The sequence below is a fragment of the Pantherophis guttatus genome, chromosome 1, assembly GCF_059756535.1.
Source record: "Pantherophis guttatus breed Tessera chromosome 1, ASM5975653v1, whole genome shotgun sequence".
NCBI lineage: Eukaryota > Metazoa > Chordata > Lepidosauria > Squamata > Colubridae > Pantherophis > Pantherophis guttatus.
Window position 1 is genome coordinate 1878885 of NC_142063.1, and position 23042 is coordinate 1901926.

General features: G+C 48.5%; 1 protein-coding gene across 1 annotated transcript in view; it reads right to left on the reverse strand.

The window, feature by feature from the left end:
• Positions 1 to 1121: 1121 nt before the first annotated feature.
• Positions 1122 to 23042, reverse strand: part of NRTN (neurturin) — a 54060-nt gene continuing 32139 nt past the window's right edge. Inside the window, exons 3-4 of the mRNA XM_060684820.2 lie at positions 17623 to 17875; positions 1122 to 5985 (exon numbers count right to left, since the gene is read on the reverse strand). Coding sequence (XP_060540803.2) covers positions 5537 to 5985; positions 17623 to 17848 — 675 coding nt within the window. The 5' untranslated portion in view covers positions 17849 to 17875 and the 3' untranslated portion in view covers positions 1122 to 5536. The remainder of the gene's footprint in view (positions 5986 to 17622; positions 17876 to 23042) is intronic.

A 23042-nucleotide genomic window follows, 5' to 3' on the forward strand; every position in this document is an offset into this window, starting at 1 on the left:
TCAGGGCTGGGATTCAAAAATGTTAGCAACCAGTTCTCTGCCTGGTTGCTGGGTGGGCGTGGCCATGGTGGGCGTGGCCTGCTTCACCTCCTGCACCACGGTGTGTGTGGGGGGATGTTTTCACCCTCCCCATGCTCTGGAGGCTTTTCTCGAGCCTCCGGGAGGGCGAAAACGGCCTCCCCCCGGACTCCAGAGGCCCTGCGGAGGCCAGAAACGGGCCTGTTTCCGGACTTCCTGAACTTCTGGGAGGTCCGTTTTTTGCCCTCCCAGAGCCTCCAGGTGGGCCCTGCACTTACCTGGCATCCAAAACAGGCTGCATGGAGACTCCTGGGAGGGGAGGGGTGGGGTAGGCGGGGCCAGCCCAGTCCTTGCAACTACCAGTTCGGCGAACCAGTTGTAAAATTAGCATCCGATTCGCCCAAATTGGTCCGAACCGGCTGAATCCCACTCATGATGGGTCTGGAGACAAAAAAAAAAAAAAAACCAGCAGAAGGACACAATATCTACTTTCTAGAGTCCGCAAGGCGATAAAAAGTAGGATTATTTTAGAGCACAATCCAGGGAACAACTGAGTTAAATCACAAGGTTTTAACATCAGAAAAATAAAAATTGTCCCTTCAGGAAAGGAATTGGCGACTTCACACAACCAAGGCCTCTCCTTTCCTGGTGATGAGTCCATAATGGCTGTTGGGAAGTCTCATAATTGCAGATTTCTGCCCTGGGCAAGGGGTTAGACTAGCTGACCTCCCACAGCCCTCCGAACCACAGAAACTACAAAACCCATCTCTTGGATTCTCAAGCAAGATCTCGACTTCTAATTCCCTCTGATGGCAAATTCCCTCTCTCTTCCTCAGTTTTGTGCTGGGACCGAGCAGATTTACGGATGTATTTTTAACCGGTTTTCACAACGGTGGAAAGCTAAGCATTGATTTTAGCTTGCAGTTCAAAAAAAATCCTGCCTCCGGTCCTCCGGTCTGGAGCAAGTGATGGCTTGCAACACCCCTCCGGCAGGAAGTTTGCGTAAATTGTGCCACAATGGCCCCCCTGTTTTCGTTAAGCGGTTCTTTTTAATTAATTGCTTCTTTTCGGCCTGCTTTGGATATTCACCACACTACTTCTCGTTGTTTTAAAGGCATTTTACTCATGACGATTTTTACTTGTTGAATGCACAGTGCTTTTTTTTTTTTTTGTTCAGAAGGAAACGGTAAAAAATAATTAAAAAGCATGAAGCGAAAGTCAAGTGAACTTTGGTACCATTTTTGTGCAATAAATTAAAACAAAACAACAAAACAAGAAAAACACAAGGAAAAGCCGGAAATTAAGATAGAACAGTCCCCAGAAAGCTTCAAATGCACTTTGGATGATAGCTAAATAAATATATCATAAGTTAAACATTGAATAAATAGAGTTCATCTATAATAAAATACAGAGATTATCGCATCAACTTCTTAAGCCGAATTCGATGAGAAAGTTTAGGACAGCCCATGGATGAAACGAGAGCTCCGGATTGGTGGAATAAAACTAAGGGACAGCTGTCAATTTTGCAAGGCGGGGAAAAGTTTAACATAGGCAGAAGGGGCCCGGGGCCCCACCAGCCAGAGATGCCAGGGGCTTCCAGCTGGGAAAACATCTCCCTTATAGGTAGTCCTTGACTTACAGTCATCCGTTTAGCAACCGTTCAAAGTTACAACAGCACTCAAAAAGTGACCTACAACTATTCCAGCATCCCTGCGGTCACATGATCAAAATTTAGGTGGCTTGGCAACTGGCATGTACTTATGACGGTTGTAGTATCCCAGGTAATATCATTGCCAGCCAGCTCCCAACCTGTTTTCAGCCATGTCACATTTTTCAGTCTTCAATTTCCAAACTTTAAGCGTGCTCAAAAGTTTGGGCATTCCTTGGAGATCGCAAAGATATTTTGGTTCCTTTAATAGAATTTAGGTGTGCTTGGTAAGCGCTCCTGTGATTTGCTTAATGGCCGTTGCAAAAACAGTCGTAAAACGAGGTGCAACTTAGTTAACTGCCTTGCTTAGGAACAGAAATTCTGGGCCCCGTTTTGGTCATAAGCCGAGGACTACCCATAGAAGAGCTGGGACGGGAAAGGAGGTCGCTGGGGAACAAAATTCCCCAGAGAGAATTTGCTGCTCTGGCCGCTTCCATTCATTCCTGTCCATACCTGCCCCATAGATTCTTCCAAGGGGAGCCCAATTATGGGGTGAAGGGGAGCAACCGCCCTCTGACTGCTCAGGATGCCTCCCTCCTTTTCCTGGGGGGGGGGGTGTCAAACAGATCCCTACACCCCATAGGAGTTGGAAGACTCATCCTGGGGCTCTTCCCAAGCTCCGTCCCTATGGCCGCTCTTGTGGGTCAAACGGGAAAAAGGGGCAAGCACAGGGAAGGATCATTGCTGACACTCGCTTCCCGCCTTCTTCTGCCTCTGCTTCATGCCACGGTCCCCAGGAACCCAGAAAGGGGGTCAACGGGGAGGGCTGAATGGAAACCACTGACGGTGGAAGGAGCTTTCATTGGAGAATGTTGCTGCACCCCAGGAAAATCTCTGGACAGGTGGGGAGAGGAAGTGCCGAGAAGGCGAAGGAGGTAGCTAAGGGGGAGGGGAAGAGCCCTCAAAGTCTGGGGTGGAGGGTCCCTTCACAGGCAACAAGGCCGGCTAGCCTGGGGGGCGGAGAGCTCTGGTCAGTCCCAAGGTGATCAAAATGAAATTGGGGATGGAGATTTTTTTACTCCCCTCCTCTCTCTGGGGAGGATGGGCAGAGGACCGGGGGGGGGGGTTCAAAGAAGGGCTTGAGTCCGAGAAGGGGAGGGGGGCGAGGGGCTCTGGGGTGGGGCTGCCAAGGAGGAGCATTAGGAATGGGGCCCTGCCAAAGGGAGGGAGGGAGGTCAGCTGGACGGGCACAGAAAAGTTGGGGCATAGCAACCAACCTTCCAGGACTGCGAGTTCCCTGAGGGCTTGGGAGGATTCCCGTTTGGAGGGGAAAGAAACCAGTTTGTGCCAGCAGCTGCCCATCAACCCTGGCTTGGCATGTCCCAGGTGGGCATGGACTACACTCCCCTGGCTGAGGAGGATGGGTTCGGCAGACTAACGTCCAAAGGTAAGGAAGCCTCCAGAGGGAGAGGGAGAGGGAGAGAGACAACTGGCAGGGTTTCAAAGGGGAAGCCTCAGGGCTGGCTGGGTTGATCCCTTCTGCTGGAGGAATCCAGGCGAGGGATCCAGGCGGGCAGCACCGGGGCAAATTGGTCCCAATCTATTTCAAGCAGCTAGTTCTCATGGACTTCCGGACACAAACGCTCTGAGGTCCACAGCTGGTGGAACCAGCTCACAAACTGCCAGAGTGGTGAAGATGACTGGCATTGCCATCCCTGATTGCCCAAGAAACAGATTAGAAACCCCCAGGAAGGGGAAGGGAGGTGTGTCTTAGCAACATGGGTTCTGGGTTCCTCCAAATGTTCAGAAGGGCATCACCTCTGTGGTGGAAAATCACAGACATAGCTGGAGACCCCAGGGACTCTTCCTTCCTTGCCCCTAGCAGGACCTAAATCTGAGAGTCCCTCTTTTGTGCCCCCACCGTCTTGCCCATCCCCCCCCCAGGGGAGAGGCTTCATTCATCCTTATTTGTGAAAGGGGGCAGTCAAAAAAGTCAAGATGGCTGCCATGCCTGCACTATGGAGACAGGGGAAGGGAGGAGAGGACAATATGGATAGGGATTAGGATTGGGTTAAATAAGACTTCCCTACATTCCTTTCCTTCCTCTCCTCTATTTCTTTGGCCGCTCCTGACGGTGTCCAAGGTGAGAAATATTAGTGTGACTTCCTCACCTGCTGCCTCAAAGAGAAGTTTGGGGTCTGGAGATGGGAACAGAGGTGGGAGAGGAGATGGCAATGAGGATGCTGAATCTCATTATGTTGATAAACGGGAACTACTAAAATGTTGGGAGGACTTGTCTCGAATCCAAGTCTTGTGAGGATCAGAGGAAGATGTGGGGGATGGAGTTTGAGCTTGCATGGAAGAAGGTTGAGGGGGGCATGAGAGGGTCCTCAAAACTCTGAAGGGCTGCCAGCTTGCAAAGAGTTCGGACTTCTCAGAGGCTCTCGAAGGTGAGAGTAGAATGAATGGGATTAAATTTCAAGGATGTAAATACGGATTAAACTAGTATTTCTCAACCTTGGGCCCCTGGACTTCAATTCTCAGAATTCCCCAGCCAGCCAAAATGTTCCCTTATCTTCCAGGGCCCAAGATTGAGAAACACCTGATTAGATATTAGGAATGTGTGGATTAGATTTAGCGTATTCCCTGGAGCTATTCAGGCTGAAGGATTGTGTTCCCACCCCAAGGGTAGGCAAGGCAATCAGTGAACAGACTTCCCCTAATCATCCTCCAGGATGCTGAAACTCCAGTTCTTCTTAGTCTACAACCTGTCCCCTAAAAGCAAAGTAAGTTACTGGTCCTCAGGATCTCTGTGCGCCATAGGGATTTTGGGAACAGCTGCCTTGTATTAAGCCCACTCAACTGGCCTCGTCTAATCCAGGATGTTTGGCAGGAGTATCTCCCTCCCAGCAAGCCTCATTGAACCCGGGGCCTTCTGCCATTCCCCAACAGGTGTCTTGTGTCTGAACGACGCACCAAACTTCGCCTCTTAAATTCAGCTCTGCAGTGTGTACAGAACCTGCTAGAAACGGACCCCATTAAGAAGTTGATGAAATGCCAACTGAAGAATGAGGTTTTTGTACATATCTGTCAATATTTTAGACTTAGGTCGACATTTCATATATATATATATATAATATATATATTATTTTTACACAGTCCTGTTGATCACGGAGCCTGTACATTAACATAACATTACAATCCTTGTCTGACGACAGAAGGGAAGAATTCCACAACCTGTCAGCCTCTTTTCCTGCAAGTCTTTTTTTAAAGAAACGAACTCTTGGCCTGCCAGACAGGAATTGAGGCCCCGCTTCAGTTCCCAAATGGAATCACTTAACGGAGGACCTCCCAGGCTTCACCCGTGCAGACTCTCAGCGGTTGCTCCAAGATGTCAGCAGACATAATCTGTCGAAAATCACAGGCGAGACCCCTTCCTCGTGCACGGATATCTGGGAAGGAGTTAAGCGCCCTCATTTTTTCTCCCCAACCGCACAACGTCACTCCTGAGAAGCCAAGAATGCATGTTGGTCAAGACTCAAAAGAACGGCCTTCTGTCCAGTGCCTCATCACCCCTCTGGTCAGAAGGTGGATGTTATTAGGGGAGGTCCCAAATATAGCCATCTCTGCTCGCCAGCTGCTCGGCGTATCCTGCCAAAGATACTGTTTCTTCAGCCGTGAGTCCTTTGGCCCTGTGCCTCCATCACCATCCTTGAGGTAGACCTTCCAAGTGGTTGTCCACATCCGGTCCTCTCTCGTCTGCTCTCTTTGGCTTTCCTACTTGGAGGTGCACCCTGGCTGGTACCCCATGGATGAAGCCAAGGGAGAATGGAGACTCTCTTCCTTCTCATTGGCGTTTCGTCCTCCCGGTCACACGCAGCCACATTCCTTGGCTGACACCTCGTTTACGGTGTAGTATCGGTTCCCTGTGTCCAAGAACGAGACATCGTCATCGTACGACAACGGTCTGCAGCACGGACGAGCTCGCACCTTCTCCTTCCGGATCTTCCTCATGCTCCGCACGTGTTTCAGGGAGATGTCGTAGTTCCGCACGGCCGAGTCGCAGGTCCCACTGCAGTAGCGGAAGAGGACCGTCTCGTCTGAATTGTAGCCCAGGCCTAGCTCGCTGATGGTCACTTCCAACTCCTTGAGGGAGCAGGGTTTGTGGCGGGCCTTGGCGCGCTTCATCCTGTTTCCGGCTTTGGCAAAGAGAGGCAGCTCGTGTCCTCCCGAGTTCATGGACTGGCTGTAGCGCTCGATCAGGGTGGAGATCAGTTGGTGGATTTCCCCTTCCGTGTAGCTCTCAAACAAAGTGCTGTCTGAAATCAGAAGAGGGACAGAGGTCAGCAAGGGGAGAGAAACATGTGCACGGGGGTCATCGCTCCTGTGGAAGCGATTGGCTGCCGATTTGCTTCCAGGTCCAATTCAAGGTACTGTGGTCACCTATATGGCTTGGGACCAGGCAGTAGTGGGTTTCAATTTTCTTCGCTACCGGTTCGCTATTGGGAACGCGAGTGCGCAGTGCTTCTGCACATGTGCAGAGCATTTTTGATGACCTCCGGGGTGAACCGGTAGCAACCCACCACTGGGACCAGGTTATCCAAAGGACTGTCTCTTCTCGATTACATCCACCCGGCCCACCAGAACAGGGAGGCAGGGAATGTTGTGGGTCCTCTCTCCTAAGGATGTCCATACAGGGGGACCAAGAAGCCTTCTCTGTGGTGGCTTCCTCCGTGTTATTTTTCCCAGTTACATCCACCCAACTCCCCAGAGAGACAGGGAATGTTGTGGCTCCCCTCTCCTAAAGAGACCCATCCAGCAGGAACAACAAGAAGGGCCTTCTCTGTGGTGGCTCCCTCCGTGTGGAACATCATCCCTGCGGAGATAAGAGTGGCCCCCGCTTTGACACTCTTTCGCAAGGCCCTGAAGACCCAGTTCTGCCAAAAGGTCTGGGGACCCCAGAGTGGGACAGAGACTATTAAATGGCTCATCTGATTCTTATCGCCAGACGAGCGAAGGGTTCTGGCTTCTTCTTGTTTTTATATTGGGTTTTTATCTTTGTACGCCACCCGATGTCACGGAGAGTGAGTTGGGTGGCTATATAAATTATTTTAATTAAATCATTGAATAAAGCTCACTGTGTGATGCCAAAGAAGGGCTGTGACCTTTCCTGGAACCAGGAGGCTTTTACTCGTGGTCACTCATGCCTTGGTCATCTCCCGTCTAGATTACTGCAACCCACTCTATATGGGGCTGCCCTTGAAGATCAGCTGGAAACTTCAACTGGTCCAGAATACAGCAGCGAACACAGTAATGGGGCCTCAGCTGCAGCCCTCCTTCCCTCCTTCCGCTCCGCTCCTCTCCTCTCCTTCCTTTCTTCCTTCCCTCTCTTCCTCCTCTTCTTCCTTCTTTCCTTCCTTCCTTCCTCTCCTCTCCTTCCTTCCTTCCCTCCCTCTCTCCCTCCTCTCCTTCCTTCCTTCCCTCCTTCCTTCCTCCTCTCCTCTCCTCTTCCTTCCTTCCTTCCTCTCCTTCCTTCCCTCCCTCCCTCTCTCCCTCCTCTCCTTCCTTCCTTCCCTCCTCTCCTCTCCTCTCCTCTTCTTCCTTCCTTCCTTCCCCTCCTCCTTCCCTCCCTCCTCTCCTTCCTTCCTCCTTCCTTCCTTCCTTTCCTCTCCTTCCTTCCCTCCCTCTCTCCCTCCTCTCTTTCCTTCCTTCCCTCCTCTCCTCTCCTCTCCTCTTCTTCCTTCCTTCCCCTCCTCTCCTTCCCTCCCTCCTCTCCTTCCTTCCTACTTCCTTCTTCCTTCCTTCCTTCCCTCCCTCTCTCCCTCCTCTCCTTCCTTCCTTCCTTCCTTCCCTCCTCTCCTCTCCTCTCCTCTCCTCTTCTTCCTTCCTCTCCTCTCCTCTTCTTCCTTCCTTCCTCCCTCCCTCCCTCCTTCCTTCTTTCCTTCCTTCCTTCCTTCGCAGTATACTGTATATTAGACTTATATACCACTTCGTAGCATTTTTACAGCCCTCTCTAAGTACTTTACAGAGTCAGCCTCTTACCCCCAACAATCTGGGTCCTCCTTTTACCGACCTCGGAAGGACCGAGGCCTGAGTCAACCTTGAGCCTGGTGAGACTCAAACTGCTGGCAGTCGGCAGAATTAGCCTGCAATGCCGCATCTTAACCACTGTGCCATCACGGCTCTATTTTCCTTGTTAATTAAGGGGTGGTTTTTTTAAAATTATTTTTTTTAAAAAAAAATTACGAGCTGATGGACATGTGTTTATCCCAAGCATGATGAAGCAAGTGAAAGTTTGACCAGCCTTTTCCCCGCCAAGTGCTGGGATCAGGTGAGCTGACTGCAGATCAGAAGTTTGACTTAGAGCCAAGGTCTTGTTGCCTTTAACATTTTAATGAGCTTAGTTTTATAGTTGTAATGTGGCTTTTACGATGCTTTAACTTTTCAATGGGAGCTGCCCAGAGTTGCTTCTAAGGTGGCTGGCTGTATTACGTGTTTTGAATGAATAAATAGATCCCTATCTATTTATTACCTAACCCTAAAAATAGTCATTTGTGTCCCAACGAGGCCGCAGGAAGAAAACGAAAGAATCGTGATGACAGGTAGACTTTGACTTTCAACCATTCGTTTAGTGACCGTCAAAGTTACAACGGCCCCTAAAAAGTGATTTATGGCCGTTTTTCACACTTATGACCATTGCGGCATTCCCCCGTGGTCACATGATCCAAATTCGAACACTTGGCCACTGACTCATAGTTATGACGGTTGCATAGTTATGACAAGCCAAATCCGTGGGGAAGCTGGATTCACTTAACAACCGTGTCACTCAGTTCACAACGGGCAGGGAATCGCTTAACAGATGTGGCGAAAAAAGATTGTAAAATGGAACAAAACTCGCTTAGCAACTGTCTCGTTTAGCAAGGTAGATTTTGGGCTCAGTCCAGGGGTGAAATCCAGCAGGTTCTGACAGGTTCTGGGGAAACCGGTAGCGGAAATTTTGAACGGTTCGGAGAACCGGCAAATAACACCTCTGGCTGGCCCCAGAGTGGGGTGGGAATGGAGATTTTGCAGTATCCTTCACCCAGGAGTGGGGTGGGAATGGGGATTTTGCAGTATCCTTTCCCTGGAGTGGGGTGGGAATGGGGATTTTGCAGTATCCTTTCCCTGGAGTGGGGTGGGAATGGGGATTTTGCAGTATCCTTCCCCTGGAGTGGGGTGGGAATGGGGATTTTGCAGTATCCTTCCCCTGGAGTGGGGTGGGAATGGGGATTTTGCAGTATCCTTCCCCTGGAGTGGGGTGAGAATGGAGATTTTGCAGTATCCTTCCCCTGCCACGCTCACCAAGCCATACCACGGCCACCAAGCCACGCCCACAGAACCGGTAGTAAAAAAATTTGGATTTCACCACTGGCTCAGTCATGGTCATAAGTCAAGGACTATCTGTATCTATGAAGCTGGGGGTGAAGATTCTTTACATGCGTGCAGGCTGACCATTTCTCTGGAGCATGTAAACATACATGCGTGTAGGCATTACAGATCGTCCTTGCATAATGTCCGCCTTGTTTAATGACCCTTCAAAATGATGATGCCACTGAAGAAGTACCATTATAACCATCCCCACAGTCAGGGGATGGAGAGAGGGGCTCTGCAACCACCAGATTTTTATAACCAATGCAGCATCCTGTGGTTACATGAACGTCATTTGTGCGTTTCCCAATCGACTTCCCACAAGACTCCAGGAAGAAGCCCACAGTAAAATCACAAGTTTTGGTCATGTGCAGTGGTGGGATTCAGCTGGTAGTAGCGACTTGCAGGTGGGCCCGCCCCAACCCCTGCCCCAGTGCTATGCCATCTGATTTAGCCACTTTTTCTAAGCCACTGTTGTGGCTCCGTTACCTGAGCCTGTGTCATCGGCAGGAGAAGACTCCGAGAGTGAAGGAGAGGAGTTGGCAAGGCCTCCCTCTCCAGGACCCTCCTCTCTGGCAATGCCTTCGGTGTCCGCCGAAGGGAAAGAGATAGGGCCGGGGCCAAGCACGTCCACGCAGCCACAGGTGGACAGTGATGAGGGAGATGAGTCTTGGCTGGATCCTCGGCAGCGTCGCAGAGATAAGCGCACGCAACAGAAGAAAAGGCGTGCCAGAGATTAGGCTGAGTCACTGGACCACACCCACAGGGTATAAAAGGGGGTGAGGTGGCCATTCAGACTCTGTGACGGACAAAACTAACTACTATCGAGTCACATTGCATCTTTGGAAACAACATTATCGGCCTTGGATTTATTTTACGAACTGGACAATTCTTGACTGTGGGTATTTTGTTTATTGAGTAAAAGTTCTTGGCAAGCAACTACTGGGTTGCTGCCAAGCGTCTTATCGGAAGAATTGGTTGTCTGCTAGTTTATTTAACCCCCGGCTGTCTGTTTGTGTGTGTGTGTGAGACGGGGACAGAACAGCCACGTGCATGCGTCCAAGCCACGCGCAGAAGCGATCGAAGTGCTGGGCGAACCGGTTGTTAAATTATATGAAGCCCACCTCTGGTCATGTGATGTCTCATTTCTCAACTGCAGTTGGTTCACTTAGAGACCACAACGAAAGGGAGGTCACAGGTCCGTCACGGTCATGTCATGCTTTGCTTTGAGGACTACCTCAAGCAGGAGACCCTATCCCTGTGACGGCGAACCTATGGCAGTGTACCACCAGTGGGCATGCGAGCTCAGCTCCACCAGTTGATTTTTGGGCCTTCCGGGCCCACCAGAAGTTGGCAAATGGGCCATTTCTAGCCTCTGGAGGGCCTCTGGGTGGGTGGGGAAGGCCGTTTTAACCCTCCCCAGGCTCTAAGAAAGGCTCTGGAGCCTGGGAAGAGCGCAAAACAGGCCTACCGGGCCCACCGGAAGTTGGCAAACGGGCCATTTCCAGCCTCTGGAGGGCCTCTGGGTGGATGGGGAAGGCCGTTTTAACCCTCCCCAGGCTCTTAGAAAGGCTCTGGAGCCTGGGAAGAGCGAAAAACAGGCCTACCGGGCCCACCGGAAGTTGGCAAATGGGCCGTTTCTAGCCTCTGGAGGGCCTCTGGGTGGGTGGGGAAGGCCGTTTTAACCCTCCCCAGGCTCTAAGAAAGGCTCTGGAGCCTGGGAAGAGCGCAAAACAGGCCTACCGGGCCCACCGGAAGTTGGCAAACAGGCCATTTCCAGCCTCTGGAGGGCCTCTGGGTGGATGGGGAAGGCCGTTTTAACCCTCCCCAGGCTCTTAGAAAGGCTCTGGAGCCTGGGAAGAGCGAAAAACAGGCCTACCGGGCCCACCGGAAGTTGGCAAACGGGCCATTTCCAGCCTCTGGAGGGTCTCTGGATGGGTGGAGAAGGCCGTTTTAACCCTCCCCAGGCTCTTAGAAAGGCTCTGGAGCCTGGGAAGAGCAAAAAACAGGCCTACCAGGCCCACCGTGCCATCACATGCCAAAAGCACATGGGGAGCTGGTGGAGTCTCACATGCATGCGTGGGGGGCATTGAATTATGGGTGTGGACACATGCGCTCACGACCCCCCCCTCTCCGCCCGCTTTTGGCACGTGATGGCAAAAAGGTTAGCGATCACTGCCCTATCCTATTTCCCACAAATGGTTGTCCAATCTCTTCTTGAAAACCTCCAATGGTGGAGATTTCCCTCAACTCCAGAAGGTGAATTATCCCGCTGGTGAATCATTTTCCCTGTCAGGAAATTTATCCTCTAGTTCTAGGTTGCTTCTCTCCTTGATTAGTTTCCATGCGTTACTTCTTACCCTGCCTTCGGGTTCTTTGAATAACAGACTAATGGAATAACAGAGTTGGAAGGGCCCTTGGAGGTCTTCTAGTCCAACCCTCTGCTCAAGCAGAAAATCCTATATCATTTCAGACAAGTGGCTGTCCAGTCTCTTCTAAAAAACCTGCAGTGATGGAGCCCTCAAAACTTCTGGTGGCAAGCTGTTCCTCTGGTTAATTGTTCTCACTGTTAGGAAGTTTCTCCTTAATTCCAGGTTGCTTCTCTTCTTGATTAGTTTCTATCCGTTGCTTCTTGTCCAGCCCTCTGGTGCTTTGGAGAATAAGTTGACTCCCTCTTCTTTGTGGCAGCCCCTGAGATATTGGAACACTGCTATCATGGTCCTTGTTTTCATTAAACTAAAGGTAAAAGTAAAGGTTCCCCTCACACATCTGTGTTAGTCGTTCCCAACTCTAGGGGGCGCTGTTCATCTCCGTTTCAAAGCCGAAGAGCCAGCGCTGTCCAAAGACGTCTCCGTGGTCATGTGGCCGGCATGACTCAACGCCAAAGGTGCACGCAACGCTATTACCTTCCTACCAAAGGTGGTCCCTATTTTTCAACTTGCATTTTTTACCTGTTTTCGAACTGCTAGGTTGGCAGAAGCTGGGACACTGAGCTTATCGATTAGAAAGGTCAGCAGTTCGGCGGTTCGAATCCCTAGTGCAAGTCTCCTGCGTGAGCAGGGGATTGGACTAGATGACCTCCAAGTTCCCTTCCAGCTTTGTTACTGTTCATTAAACCAGACATTCCCAATTCCTGCAACCATTCTTCGTATGGATTTATCCTCCAGTCTCCTAATCATCTTTGTTGCTCTTCTCGGCACTCTTTCTAGAGTCTCAATATCTTTTTTAATATCGTGGCAGCCAAAACTGGATGCAATATTCCAAGTGTGCCCTTACCAAGGCATTATAAAGAGGTACTAAGACTTAAGACTGTGCAGTTAGTTTGCTCCTCAAAGTCTGTAAATTCTACTGCAAAGAACTACCCACCCCCCAAGAGAGAGAGCTGCTGCAGTATATGAGGATTCCTAAGAAGCATGAATAAACATTTGACTAATCCCATTTTAAAGGCCAGCTCAGCTCGTGCCGTGAAGACAGTTATGACTCTGGAATCTGAGACAGGAAGCCAGGAACTGCTTACTCGAAGGCAGGCATCCCCTCGGACTCCAATTCCCATGAAATGAGTCAATCTAGATAATGTCAAGCAGTAACAGATTTCTGCCCAGCTTTGCACACTAATGTGCTGGACTCCTCATCCAGCCCAGAGTTCTGTTTCCAAGCCTTACATGTCTGGGCAGCAGGTTACTATATACACAATCAAAATCACGGGAAGTATTAGTGTTGTTGTTGTTAGTTGCGAAGTCGTGTCCGACCCATCGCAACCCTCATGGACCACGTTCTTCCAGGCCTTCCTGTCCTCTACCATCCTCTGGAGTCCATTGAAGTTCACGCCGACTGCTTCAATGACTCCATCCAGCCACCTCCTTCTCTGCCGTCCCCTTCTTCTTTTGCCCTCCATCTTTCCCAGCATTGGGCTCTTCTCCAGGGAGTCCTTCCTTCTCATTAGGTGGCCAAAGGGTTTGAGTTTCCTCTTCAGGATCTGGTCTTCTAAAGAGCAGTCAGGGTTGATCTCCTCTAGGACCGACCGGTTGGATCGCCTTGCAGTCCAAGGGACTCACAGGAGTCCTTTGGATCTATCTATCTATCTATCTATCTATCTATCTATCTATCTATCTATCTATCTATCTATCTATCTATCTATCTATCTATCTATTGTTGTTGTTGTTAGTTGTGAAGTTGTATCCAACCCATCAGGACCCCATGGACAACGTTCCTCCAGGCCTTCCTGTCCTCTACCATCCTCTGGAGTCCATTTACGCTCCTGCCGACTGCTTCAGGGACTCCATCCAGCCACCTCGTTCTCCGTCGTCCCCTTCATCTTTTGCCCTCCATCTTTCCCAGCATTAGGCTCTTCTCCAGGGAGTCCTTCCTTCTCATTAAGGTGGCCAAAGGATTTGAGTTTCAACATCAGGATCTGGCCTTCTCAAGAGCAGTCAGGGTTGATCTCCTCTAAGACTGACCGGTTGGATCTCCTGGCAGGCCAAGGGACTCGCAGGAATCTTCTCCAGCACCAGAGTTCAAAGGCCTCAATTCTTTGGCGCTCAGCCTTCCTTGTGGTCCAACTTTCACAGCCACACATTGCAACTGGGAAAACCATCGCTTTGACTATACACACTTTTGTTGGCAGGGTGATGTCTCTGCTTTTTAGTAGGCTGTCTAGATTTCCCACAGCTTTCCTTCCCAGGAGCAAGCATCTTTTAATTTCTTGGCTGCAGTCCCCATCTGCGGTGATCTTGCAGCCCAGGAAAATAAAATCGGTCACTCCCTCCATTTCTTCCCCATCTATTTGCCAGGAATTGAGAGGGCCGGATGCCATGATCTTAGTTTTCTTAATGTTGAGTTTCAAGCCAACTTTTGCACTCTCCTCCTTCACCCGCATCAAGAGGCTCTTTAGTTCCTCTTCACTTTCTGCCATTAGAGTATTAGAAGTATTAGTACCACTTTATAAAACCTTAGTAAGACAGCACCCGGAATATTGCATCCAGTTTTGGTCACCACGTTACAAAAAAATGTTTTGTTGAGACTTTGGAAAAAAGTGCAGAGAAGAGCAACTAAGGTGATTAACCGGTATTTCCAACGATCAGCTGAGCCGCGCGGTTTAGCTTTGCTAGAAAGCAATCCTTTCTAGCAAAGCTAAACCGTGCGGCACAGCTGATCCCCCACTCGCTGTACTACTTACCTTCCCAAGCCTCCTTTTGGCACGTAGCGCGCACGCGCGGCCAGCAAACCAGTAGCAAACCGGTTCAGATTTCACCACTGGGTCAATCTATTCTCCAAAGCACCAAAGAAGGCAGGACAAGAAGCAACGGATGGAAATTAGTCAAGGAGAGAAGCAACCTGGAATTAAGGAGAAACTGCCTAACAGTGAGAACCATTAAACAGTGGAACTTCTTGCCACCAGAAGTTGTGGGTGCTCTATCATTGGAAGTTTTCAGGAAGAAATTGGATGACCACTTGTCTGAAATAGCATAGGGTTTCCTGTTTGAGCAGGGGGCTGGACTAGAAGACCTCCAGGGTCCCTTCCAGCTCTATTCTGAATTGAATTGTTCTGCTGCACTTACAGCCTTTCAAAAGCGCTCCCTAAATCCTTCAATGTTTGATTTAATTACCTACTCAGATCCACCCTAATCAGCTGCTTCTCCTGCGAGTTTCATTCCTACACAAGTATACAATTAAATCCAAATTAAAAACCCACCACAAATCTCAGGAAAAAGCCAAATGTGTCCCAGCCTTTTGTTTTCTGCTCAAACAGCCGCAATTCCAGTTGATCCTTTGTTCCCACTGACTCGGGAGGCGGGATCTGGATTTAATTGCAAAAAGGGTTATGCGGATTACCCTTCCGCAAAGCACTTGATTGGACTAGATTTGGGTCTTTCCTTGCGGCAATCTTGGTGTGATTAACTGATTATCTCTGCTTTAGATGTCTGTTTCCTTTGGAGAGAAGCACTCTGTCTATTTTAATGAAAAGAAGGTCCGGGGTGGGGGGGGGGCATGATAGCATCTTCCAATATTTGAGGGGCTGCCCCAAAGAAGAGGGGAGTCAACCTATTCTCCAAAGTACCTGAAGGCAGGACAGGAAACAATAGATGGAAACTAATCAAGGAGAGAAACAACCTAGAACTAAGGAGAAACTTCCTAACAAGGTCCAAGGTCCCTTCCAACTCTATTATTCTCTTTTGTTCTGTTCTCAATGTCCAGGGAAGAGGGAATTTTTAAAAAATCAGCTGGAGTATCAGGGAACCGCTAATTCTTGTGAACCGATTGTGATCACAGCAGTGGTGAAATCCACATTTTTTTATTACCGGTTCTGTGGGTGTAGCTTGGTGGGTGTGGTGTGGTGTGGCTTGGTAGGTCTGGCAAGGGAAGGATACTGCAAAATCTCCATTCCCACCCAACTGCAGGGGAAGGATACTGCAAAATCCCCATTCCCTCCCCACTCCTGAGAGAAGGATACTGCGAAATCTCCATTCCCACCCCACTCTGGGACCAGCCAGAGGTGGTATTTGCTGGTTCTCCGAACTGCTCAAAATTTCTGCTACCGGTTCTCCAGAACCTGCTGGATTTCACCCCTGGATCACAGGTGCTGTGTCCTTATGCATTGGTGTGAGAAGCTGAAAATTATGCACCCCTTTGACTTTCTCAGCACGCCAAAGATCTTAAAACCTTTGGCCAATTGTGCAATTGTGCATTTGAGGTTCTACGGACAAAATCTAGGAGGGTCAGATATGTTCTAGCATTTAGGGACATTACAAACAGTCCTCAATTTACACCAACAATGGAGAAGAAAATTTCCATTCCTAATGAAGACGGTTCTTAAGCAAGTCGTGCCTCATTTTGAGATCTTTTTTGCCATAATTGTTAAGCGGATCAGTATTGTTAAGTGAACCATGTCATCGTTCAGCGAATCTACCTTTCCCCATGGACTTTGCTTGTCAGAAGCCAGCTGGGAAGGTTATAAATGGTGGTCATGTGACCCCAGGATGCTGCAATCATCATAAATACATGCGGGTTGCCAAGCACCTGAATTTTGAACATGTGACCCTAAGGGATGCTGCGACGGTCATAAGTGTGATAACTGGCCCTGAGTCACTTTCTTCCGTGCCATTTTAACTTTGAACGGTCATTAAACGAATGGTTGTAAGATGAAGACTACTTGTAGTGACATTCACGTGTGCAGCCATGTTGTTAGCAGGATTCAGAAGCCAGTTCAGATAAACCACAAGCCCCACAAAGCCAGAATATCAGTGAATTGCACGTCAGGTGTCCAAATGAAGTCAGAGACACTGACACAAACTTGTAGTTTTATATAAACAAATGTATTTATCATCTATATTCACAGCAGACAAGATAGTCAGGAACGCAGGGACATCATGAGGTAAATCAAAAGGTATACAGAGCACACAGAAGAAAAAGGCGGGGGAGAAAGGGAAACTCCACTTTTCACCCACAGCAACCAATCACAGTGTAGATTGCCTCATGCTTGAGCAGACAAGATAATCAGGAACACAGAAATATTGTGAGGTAAATCAAAAAGTATACACAGAAGAAAAAAGGTGGGGGGGAAAGAAACTCCCCCTTTACACCCACATCAACCAATCATAGCATAGATTGCCTCATGCATGAGAAGACAAGATAGTCAGGAACACAGGAACATCGTGAGGTAAATCAAAAAATATACACAGAAGAAAAAGGTGGGAAAAAGGGAAACTCCCCCTTTATACCCACAGCAACCAATCACAACGTAGATTGCCTCATGCATGAGCAGACAAGATAGTCAGGAACACAGGAACATTGTGAGGTAAATCAAAAAGTATATACAGAAGAAAAAGGCGGGGAAAAAGGGAAACTCCACTTTTACACCCACAGCCACCAATCACAGCGTAAATTGCCTTCTGCATGAACCAGCACTCTCCAACCAATCAATTACAACTGTGTGTTGTGGCCCAATGTATACTGCTCCAACTTCTAAATTAAACAGCCTAACATAGACAAACAGCCTGAGGCCAACTGGCACTTAAAAGTACATGTAGTCTTCAACTTATGACCATAATTGAGCCAAAAATTTATGTTACTAAGTGAGACATTTGTTAAGCGAGTTTTGTCTCATTTTACGACCTTTCTTGCCACTGCTGTTAAGTGAATCGCTGCAGTTGTTAAGTTACTAACACGGTAGTCAAGTGAGCCTGGTTTCCCATTGACTGTGCATGTCGGAAGGTTGTAAAAGGGGATCACATGACCCCAGAATACTGCCACTGTCATAAGTACAAGTCAGTTGCCAAACATCTTAATTTTGATCGCATGACCATGGGGATGCTGTAATGGTTGTAACTGTGAAATGAGTCGTAAGTCATTTTTTTTCAGTGATGTTGTAACATCAAATGGTCACTCGACAAACAGTTGTAAGTCGAGGACTCCCTGTAGAAGATCAGCTGAGATCAGGCTACCTGCAGACCCTTGGAGTGGGATAAAACCCCTTGGAAGCAATGTCCCCCATTCCTAGACATACCCGTTGCACCAGAGAGAAAAAAGAAGGATCAGGCACAATGACTTACACTGGGAGATCAGCGACGTGCGGCGTCCCAGCTCCCGCGGAAATCTTCTGGATCCCTCGGCCAACGAAGGAGAGGAGGAGGCGTCAGTGGCATCAGTTCTGGAGAACAGCGACAAAGGGAAGGCAGCGGATTTGAGGCTCCGGCTGAGCATGTCTCTACAAACCAAAATGGAGAGCATGGAGCCGAAAACCATGGTGCCTATGGCTGCAAACTTCCATACCTTCATCTTAGACCGAGTCAGGACATTGGAAATCTGGAAGACAGTCAAAAGCAACAGGCTTAATTCCACCTGTCCTCCACGAGGATGCCACATCGGCAAAATCCAAAGAAGATGCACCCAGCGTCGACTTTTCCTCCATCACCACTCCATCCTGTCAAATGCAAACTCGCTTAGAGTCTGTGGTGGGGAGAGCCAGCCGCCTTCCCTGCTAGAAAACGGTGCCCTGTTTGCAGAACACCTGACTCGAAAGGGACTTGTTTCATTTTCCCGGGCTGTGCACCCTTTCGCCCCACTGAATGTTAGATTCTGCCTTTCGCAGCACCAGCATATGAATGAATAAATTCATTTATTTCTTGCCCTCAGTCACATGGTTTTCTGTGGCTTGATTGCTATGGGGTTTATCAAACTATTGAAAACTATCCAGAAAAGATTTTTACCCAGGTTATAAGGGGGTGTGGGTGTGGGTGGGTGGGTGGGTTACAGCAGGTTCTGATCAGTTCTGGAGAACTGGTAGCGGAAATTTTGAGTAGTTCAGAGAACCGGTAGTAAAAATTCTGACTTGACCCGCCCCCATCTATTCTCTGCCTCCCAAGTCCCAGGAAATGGGGATTTTTTATTTATTTATTTATTTTTATTATTTAAATTTTTATACCGCCCTTCTCCCGAAGGACTCAGGGCAGTGCACAGCCAACACTAAAACACACATATACAAAAAATTTAAAAGCAATTTAAAAATATATTAAATAATTTGGCCCCAATCTTATTAAAAAATTAAAACAACCATTAAAATTCATGTTTAGGCCAGCCCAGCTTGTTGGAACAATAACGTCTTGAGGGCACGGCGAAAGGCACGTAGGTCAGGGATCATCCGTATCTCTGGGGGCAGTTCATTCCAGAGGGCAGGTGCCCCCTCAGAGAAGGCTCTCCGCCTGGGGGTCGCCAGTCGACATTGTTTGACCAACGGCACCCTGAGGAGTCTCTCTCTGTGGGAACGTATTTGCCGGTGAGAGGCTATCGGTAGCAGAAGGCGGTCTCGTAAGTACCCAGGTCTTAAGCCATGGAGCGCTTTAAAGATGGTCACCAACACCTTGAATCGCACCCGGAAGACCACCAGGAGCCAGTGCAGCTCGCGCAGGAGAGGTGTTACATGGGTGCGCCGTGTGGCTCCCATAATCACCCGTTTAGCCGCATTCTGGACCAATTGGAGCCTCCAAGTGCTCTTCAAGGAGAGACCCAATATCCTTCCCCCAGAGTGGGAATGGAGATTTTACAGTATCCTTCCCCTGCCACGCCCACCAAGCCAAGCCAAGCCCACCAAGCTACACCCACAGAACCAGTAGTAAAAAAAAATTGAAACCCACCACTGGTGTCTTTCCAAAATGTCACAACACTTGTAAAAAAAAAAAAGTGTAAGGCTTTAATCGCAAGGTTATGGCTTCCATTTTGACTTTTCTTTTACTCCCCCTGCAAGAGCTTCTACAAATATTGATAAAGACCAATAAAAGAAAAATAAATAAATAAAATGATTTGGGTTTTTTTTTAATGTGCAGGCAGTTCTTGACTTACAATCACAACGGAGACCCAAAATTTCTGTTGTTAGGCAAGGGAGTTGTTAAGAGAGTTTGGCTTCATTTTATGACCTATGTCACCAGGTTTGTTAAGGGAATAAGTTTACTCATGTGTTTATTAAGCTAATCCAGTTTCACCCGTTGACTTTGCTTAAGCCGGTTGTGAATGGTGATTATATGACCCTGGGATATTCCAACCATCATAAATACATGCCTGTTGCTAAGCACCCAAATTTTGATCATGTGACCACGGGGATGCTTCATGGGACAATAGGACAATTCGGGGCAGCCATCTGGAGGCAAGCAAGAGCCTGTAGTACAGTGGACTAAAGCACTGTGATTAACATCTGCTGCCTGCAATTACTGCAAGTTCGAATCTCACCAGGCTCAAGGTCGACTCAGCCTTCCATCCTTTCAAAGGTAGGTGAAATGAGGACCCAGTTTGTGGGGGGCAATAAGCTGACTTTGTATAAAATATACAAAAGGATGAAGGCTATTGCTTAACGCATTTCAAGCCGCCCTGAGTCTCCGGAGAAGGACGGCATATAAATTAAAGCAAAAAAAAAAAAAAAGGGAAGAAGCCAGGAACGGCCCCCTCGCTACCGCCAAGTGGCCTCTGCCAACTCACTGCCACCGAGTCATTGCAAGACAATTCCGTATAGGCAATTTGCTGCGAGGACAACTCTCTGCGGATACCCGGATGGAGACCCAGGTGGGCAGGTAGGCAAGCAATTGGGTGGGTGCAGGGGTGAAATCCAGCAGGTTCTGACAGGTTCTGGAGAACCGGTAGCGGAAATTTTGAGTAGTTCAGAGAACCGGCAAATGCCACCTCTGGCTGGCCCCAGAATGGGGTGGGAATGGAGATTTTGCAATATCCTTCCCCTAGGAGTGGGGAGGGAATGGGGATTCTATGCCCCTCCGAGTTGCAGAGAGTCGGGCAGCATAGAAATTTAACAAATGATTCTTATTGTGACTATCCCCAGAATTTTATGGCGTCTTTGTACGCAGCAAAAATGCCGTTTTCCCATCAAAAATGCAGTTTTGTAATTTTCCAGACAGAAATGCATTCTTTTTTCCCTCCCGTTTCAAACCCGAGTATAAAATTCAGAAGAGGATTAAGCCTGGCGTAACATGGACCACAATGGAAAGTCTGAAAATGCTGAATAAAAATAAAACCTGGTCTCTGTCATCGTGGCGATTGTAATGAAAATTATCCATGGTGAGGGACGGGAAAGGGACCGTCTTCACGATATAGTAGCCCTCAAATTACAACGACAATCGAAACAGGATTTCCGTTGCTAAGCAAGGCAGCAGTTTTCAGGTTTCACATTTTTATTAGTTGATCAAATTAGTTTGATGGTATTTTGAAAGCAAGGCAGTTCCTAAGTGAATTCGGCCTGATTTTATGACCATGGTTGAAATCATAAAAAAGTTAGATTTAGAACAATTAATCAGTGGAACAACTTAGTTAGTTAGAACAATTAATCAGTGGAACAAGTTTCCTCCAGAAGTTGTAAATGCTCCAACACTGGAATTTTGAAAGAAGATGTTGTATAACCCTTTGTCTGAAGTGGTGTAGGGTTTCCTGTCTGGGCAGGGGGTTGGACTAGAAGACCTCCAAGGTCCCTTCCAACTCTGTTATTCTATATTCTATAAAATTGAGTCCTTGGTGAGGGTCATGATTTAGGATGGAAATTCTGACATCTATTACAGTCGTTAGGTAGCGGATTCCCTGTAATCCAACTGGCCTACCTTGCAGGCCTGTTGCAAAGACCTAAGAGAGGATACTGTTCACGGATGGAAAAACACTCAGAAAGGACTTTGTTTCGGCCTCTTGTTGATTTTCTTCTTTCTTTCTTTCTTTCTTTCTTTCTTTCTTTCTTTCTTTCTTTCCTTTCTTTCTTTCTTTTTTTTCCTTTCTTTCTTTCTTTCTTTTTTCCTTTCTTTCTTTCTTTCTTTTCTTTCTTTCTTTCTTTCTTTCTTTCTTTCTTTTTTCCTTTTTAAAAAACAAGTGCTCTGGTTCCTTTCTTCCCCAATCTGCCACTTTGAGGGGGAAATGGTTTTCCAACTTTAATGGGCTCTGACATATTGTTTCCTGCCCTAGGGGTTATTTAAGGAAGTATTTTGATGTGCTTCAGTTGCTAAGAATACATGAGCTCAGCCCCCCCACCCCCCAGCGTCGCCCCCCCCCCCCCGCCTGATTTGGCCTTCAGGAGCAAAGATGGAGGGAAGCTGAGCAGCTCCTTTTCTGGCCAGATCTGGCACCTCTTCCTCCGAGTACAGACTTCAAATCCCAGGAAGGTAGACGCGAACTGAAGATGAAGAAGAGGAAGAGGAAGAGGAAGAGGAAGAGGAAGAGGAAGAGGAAGAGGAAGAGGAAGAGGAGAGAAGAGAAGAGAGGAGGGGAGGGGAGGGGAGGGGAGGGGAGAGGAGAGGAGAGGAGAGGAGAGGAGAGAAGAGAAGAGAAGAGAAGAGAAGAGAAGAGAAGAGAAGAGAAGAGAAGAGAAGAGAAGAGAAGAGAAGAGGGAAGGGAAGGGAAGGGAAGGGAAGGGAAGGGAAGGGAAGGGAAGGGAAGGGAAGGGAAGGGAAGGGAAGGGAAGGGAAAGGAAGAGAGAAGGGAAGGGAAGAGAAGGGAAGGGAAGAGAAGAGAAGAGAAGAGAAGAGAAGAGAAGAGAAGAGAAGAGAAGAGAAGAGAAGAGAAGAGAAGGGAAGGGAAGGGAAGGGAAGGGAAGGGAAGGGAAGGGAAGGGAAGAGAAGAGAAGAGAAGAGAAGAGAAGAGAAGAGAAGAGAAGAGAAGAGAAGAACAAGGGAAGGGAAGGGAAGAGAAGGGAAGGGAAGGGAAGGGAAAGGAAGAGAGAAGGGAAGAGAAGAGAAGGGAAGGGAAGAGAAGGGAGGGGAAGGGAAGAGAGAAGGGAAGAGAAGGGAAGGGAAGGGAAGAGAAGAGAAGAGAAGAGAAGAGAAGAGAAGAGAAGAGAAGAGAAGAGAAGAGAAGAGAAGAGAAGGGAAGGGAAGGGAAGGGAAGGGAAGGGAAGAGAAGAGAAGAGAAGAGAAGAGAAGAGAAGGGAAGGGAAGGGAAGGGAAGGGAAGGGAAGGGAAGGGAAGGGAAGGGAAGGGAAGAGAAGAGAAGAGAAGAGAAGAGAAGAGAAGAGAAGAACAAGGGAAGGGAAGGGAAGAGAAGGGAAGGGAAGGGAAGGGAAAGGAAGAGAGAAGGGAAGAGAAGAGAAGGGAAGGGAACAGAAGGGAGGGGAAGGGAAGAGAGAAGGGAAGAGAAGAACAAGGGAAGGGAAGAGAAGAGAAGGGAAGGGAAGAGAAGGGAAGGGAAGGGAAGAGAGAAGGGAAGAGAAGAGAAGGGAAGGGAAGGGAAGAGAAGGGAAGGGAAGGAAAGGGAAGGGAAGAGAAGGGAAGGGAAGGGAAGGGAAGGGAAGGGAAGGGAAGGGAAGGGAAAGGAAGAGAGAAGGGAAGAGAAGAGAAGGGAAGGGAAGGGAAGAGAAGGGAAGGGAAGGGAAGGGAAGGGAAGGGAAGGGAAGAGAAGGGAAGGGAAGGGAAGGGAAGGGAAGGGAAGGGAAGAGAAGGGAAGGGAAGGGAAGGGAAGAGAAGGGAAGGGAAGGGAAGGGAAGGGAAGGGAAGGGAAG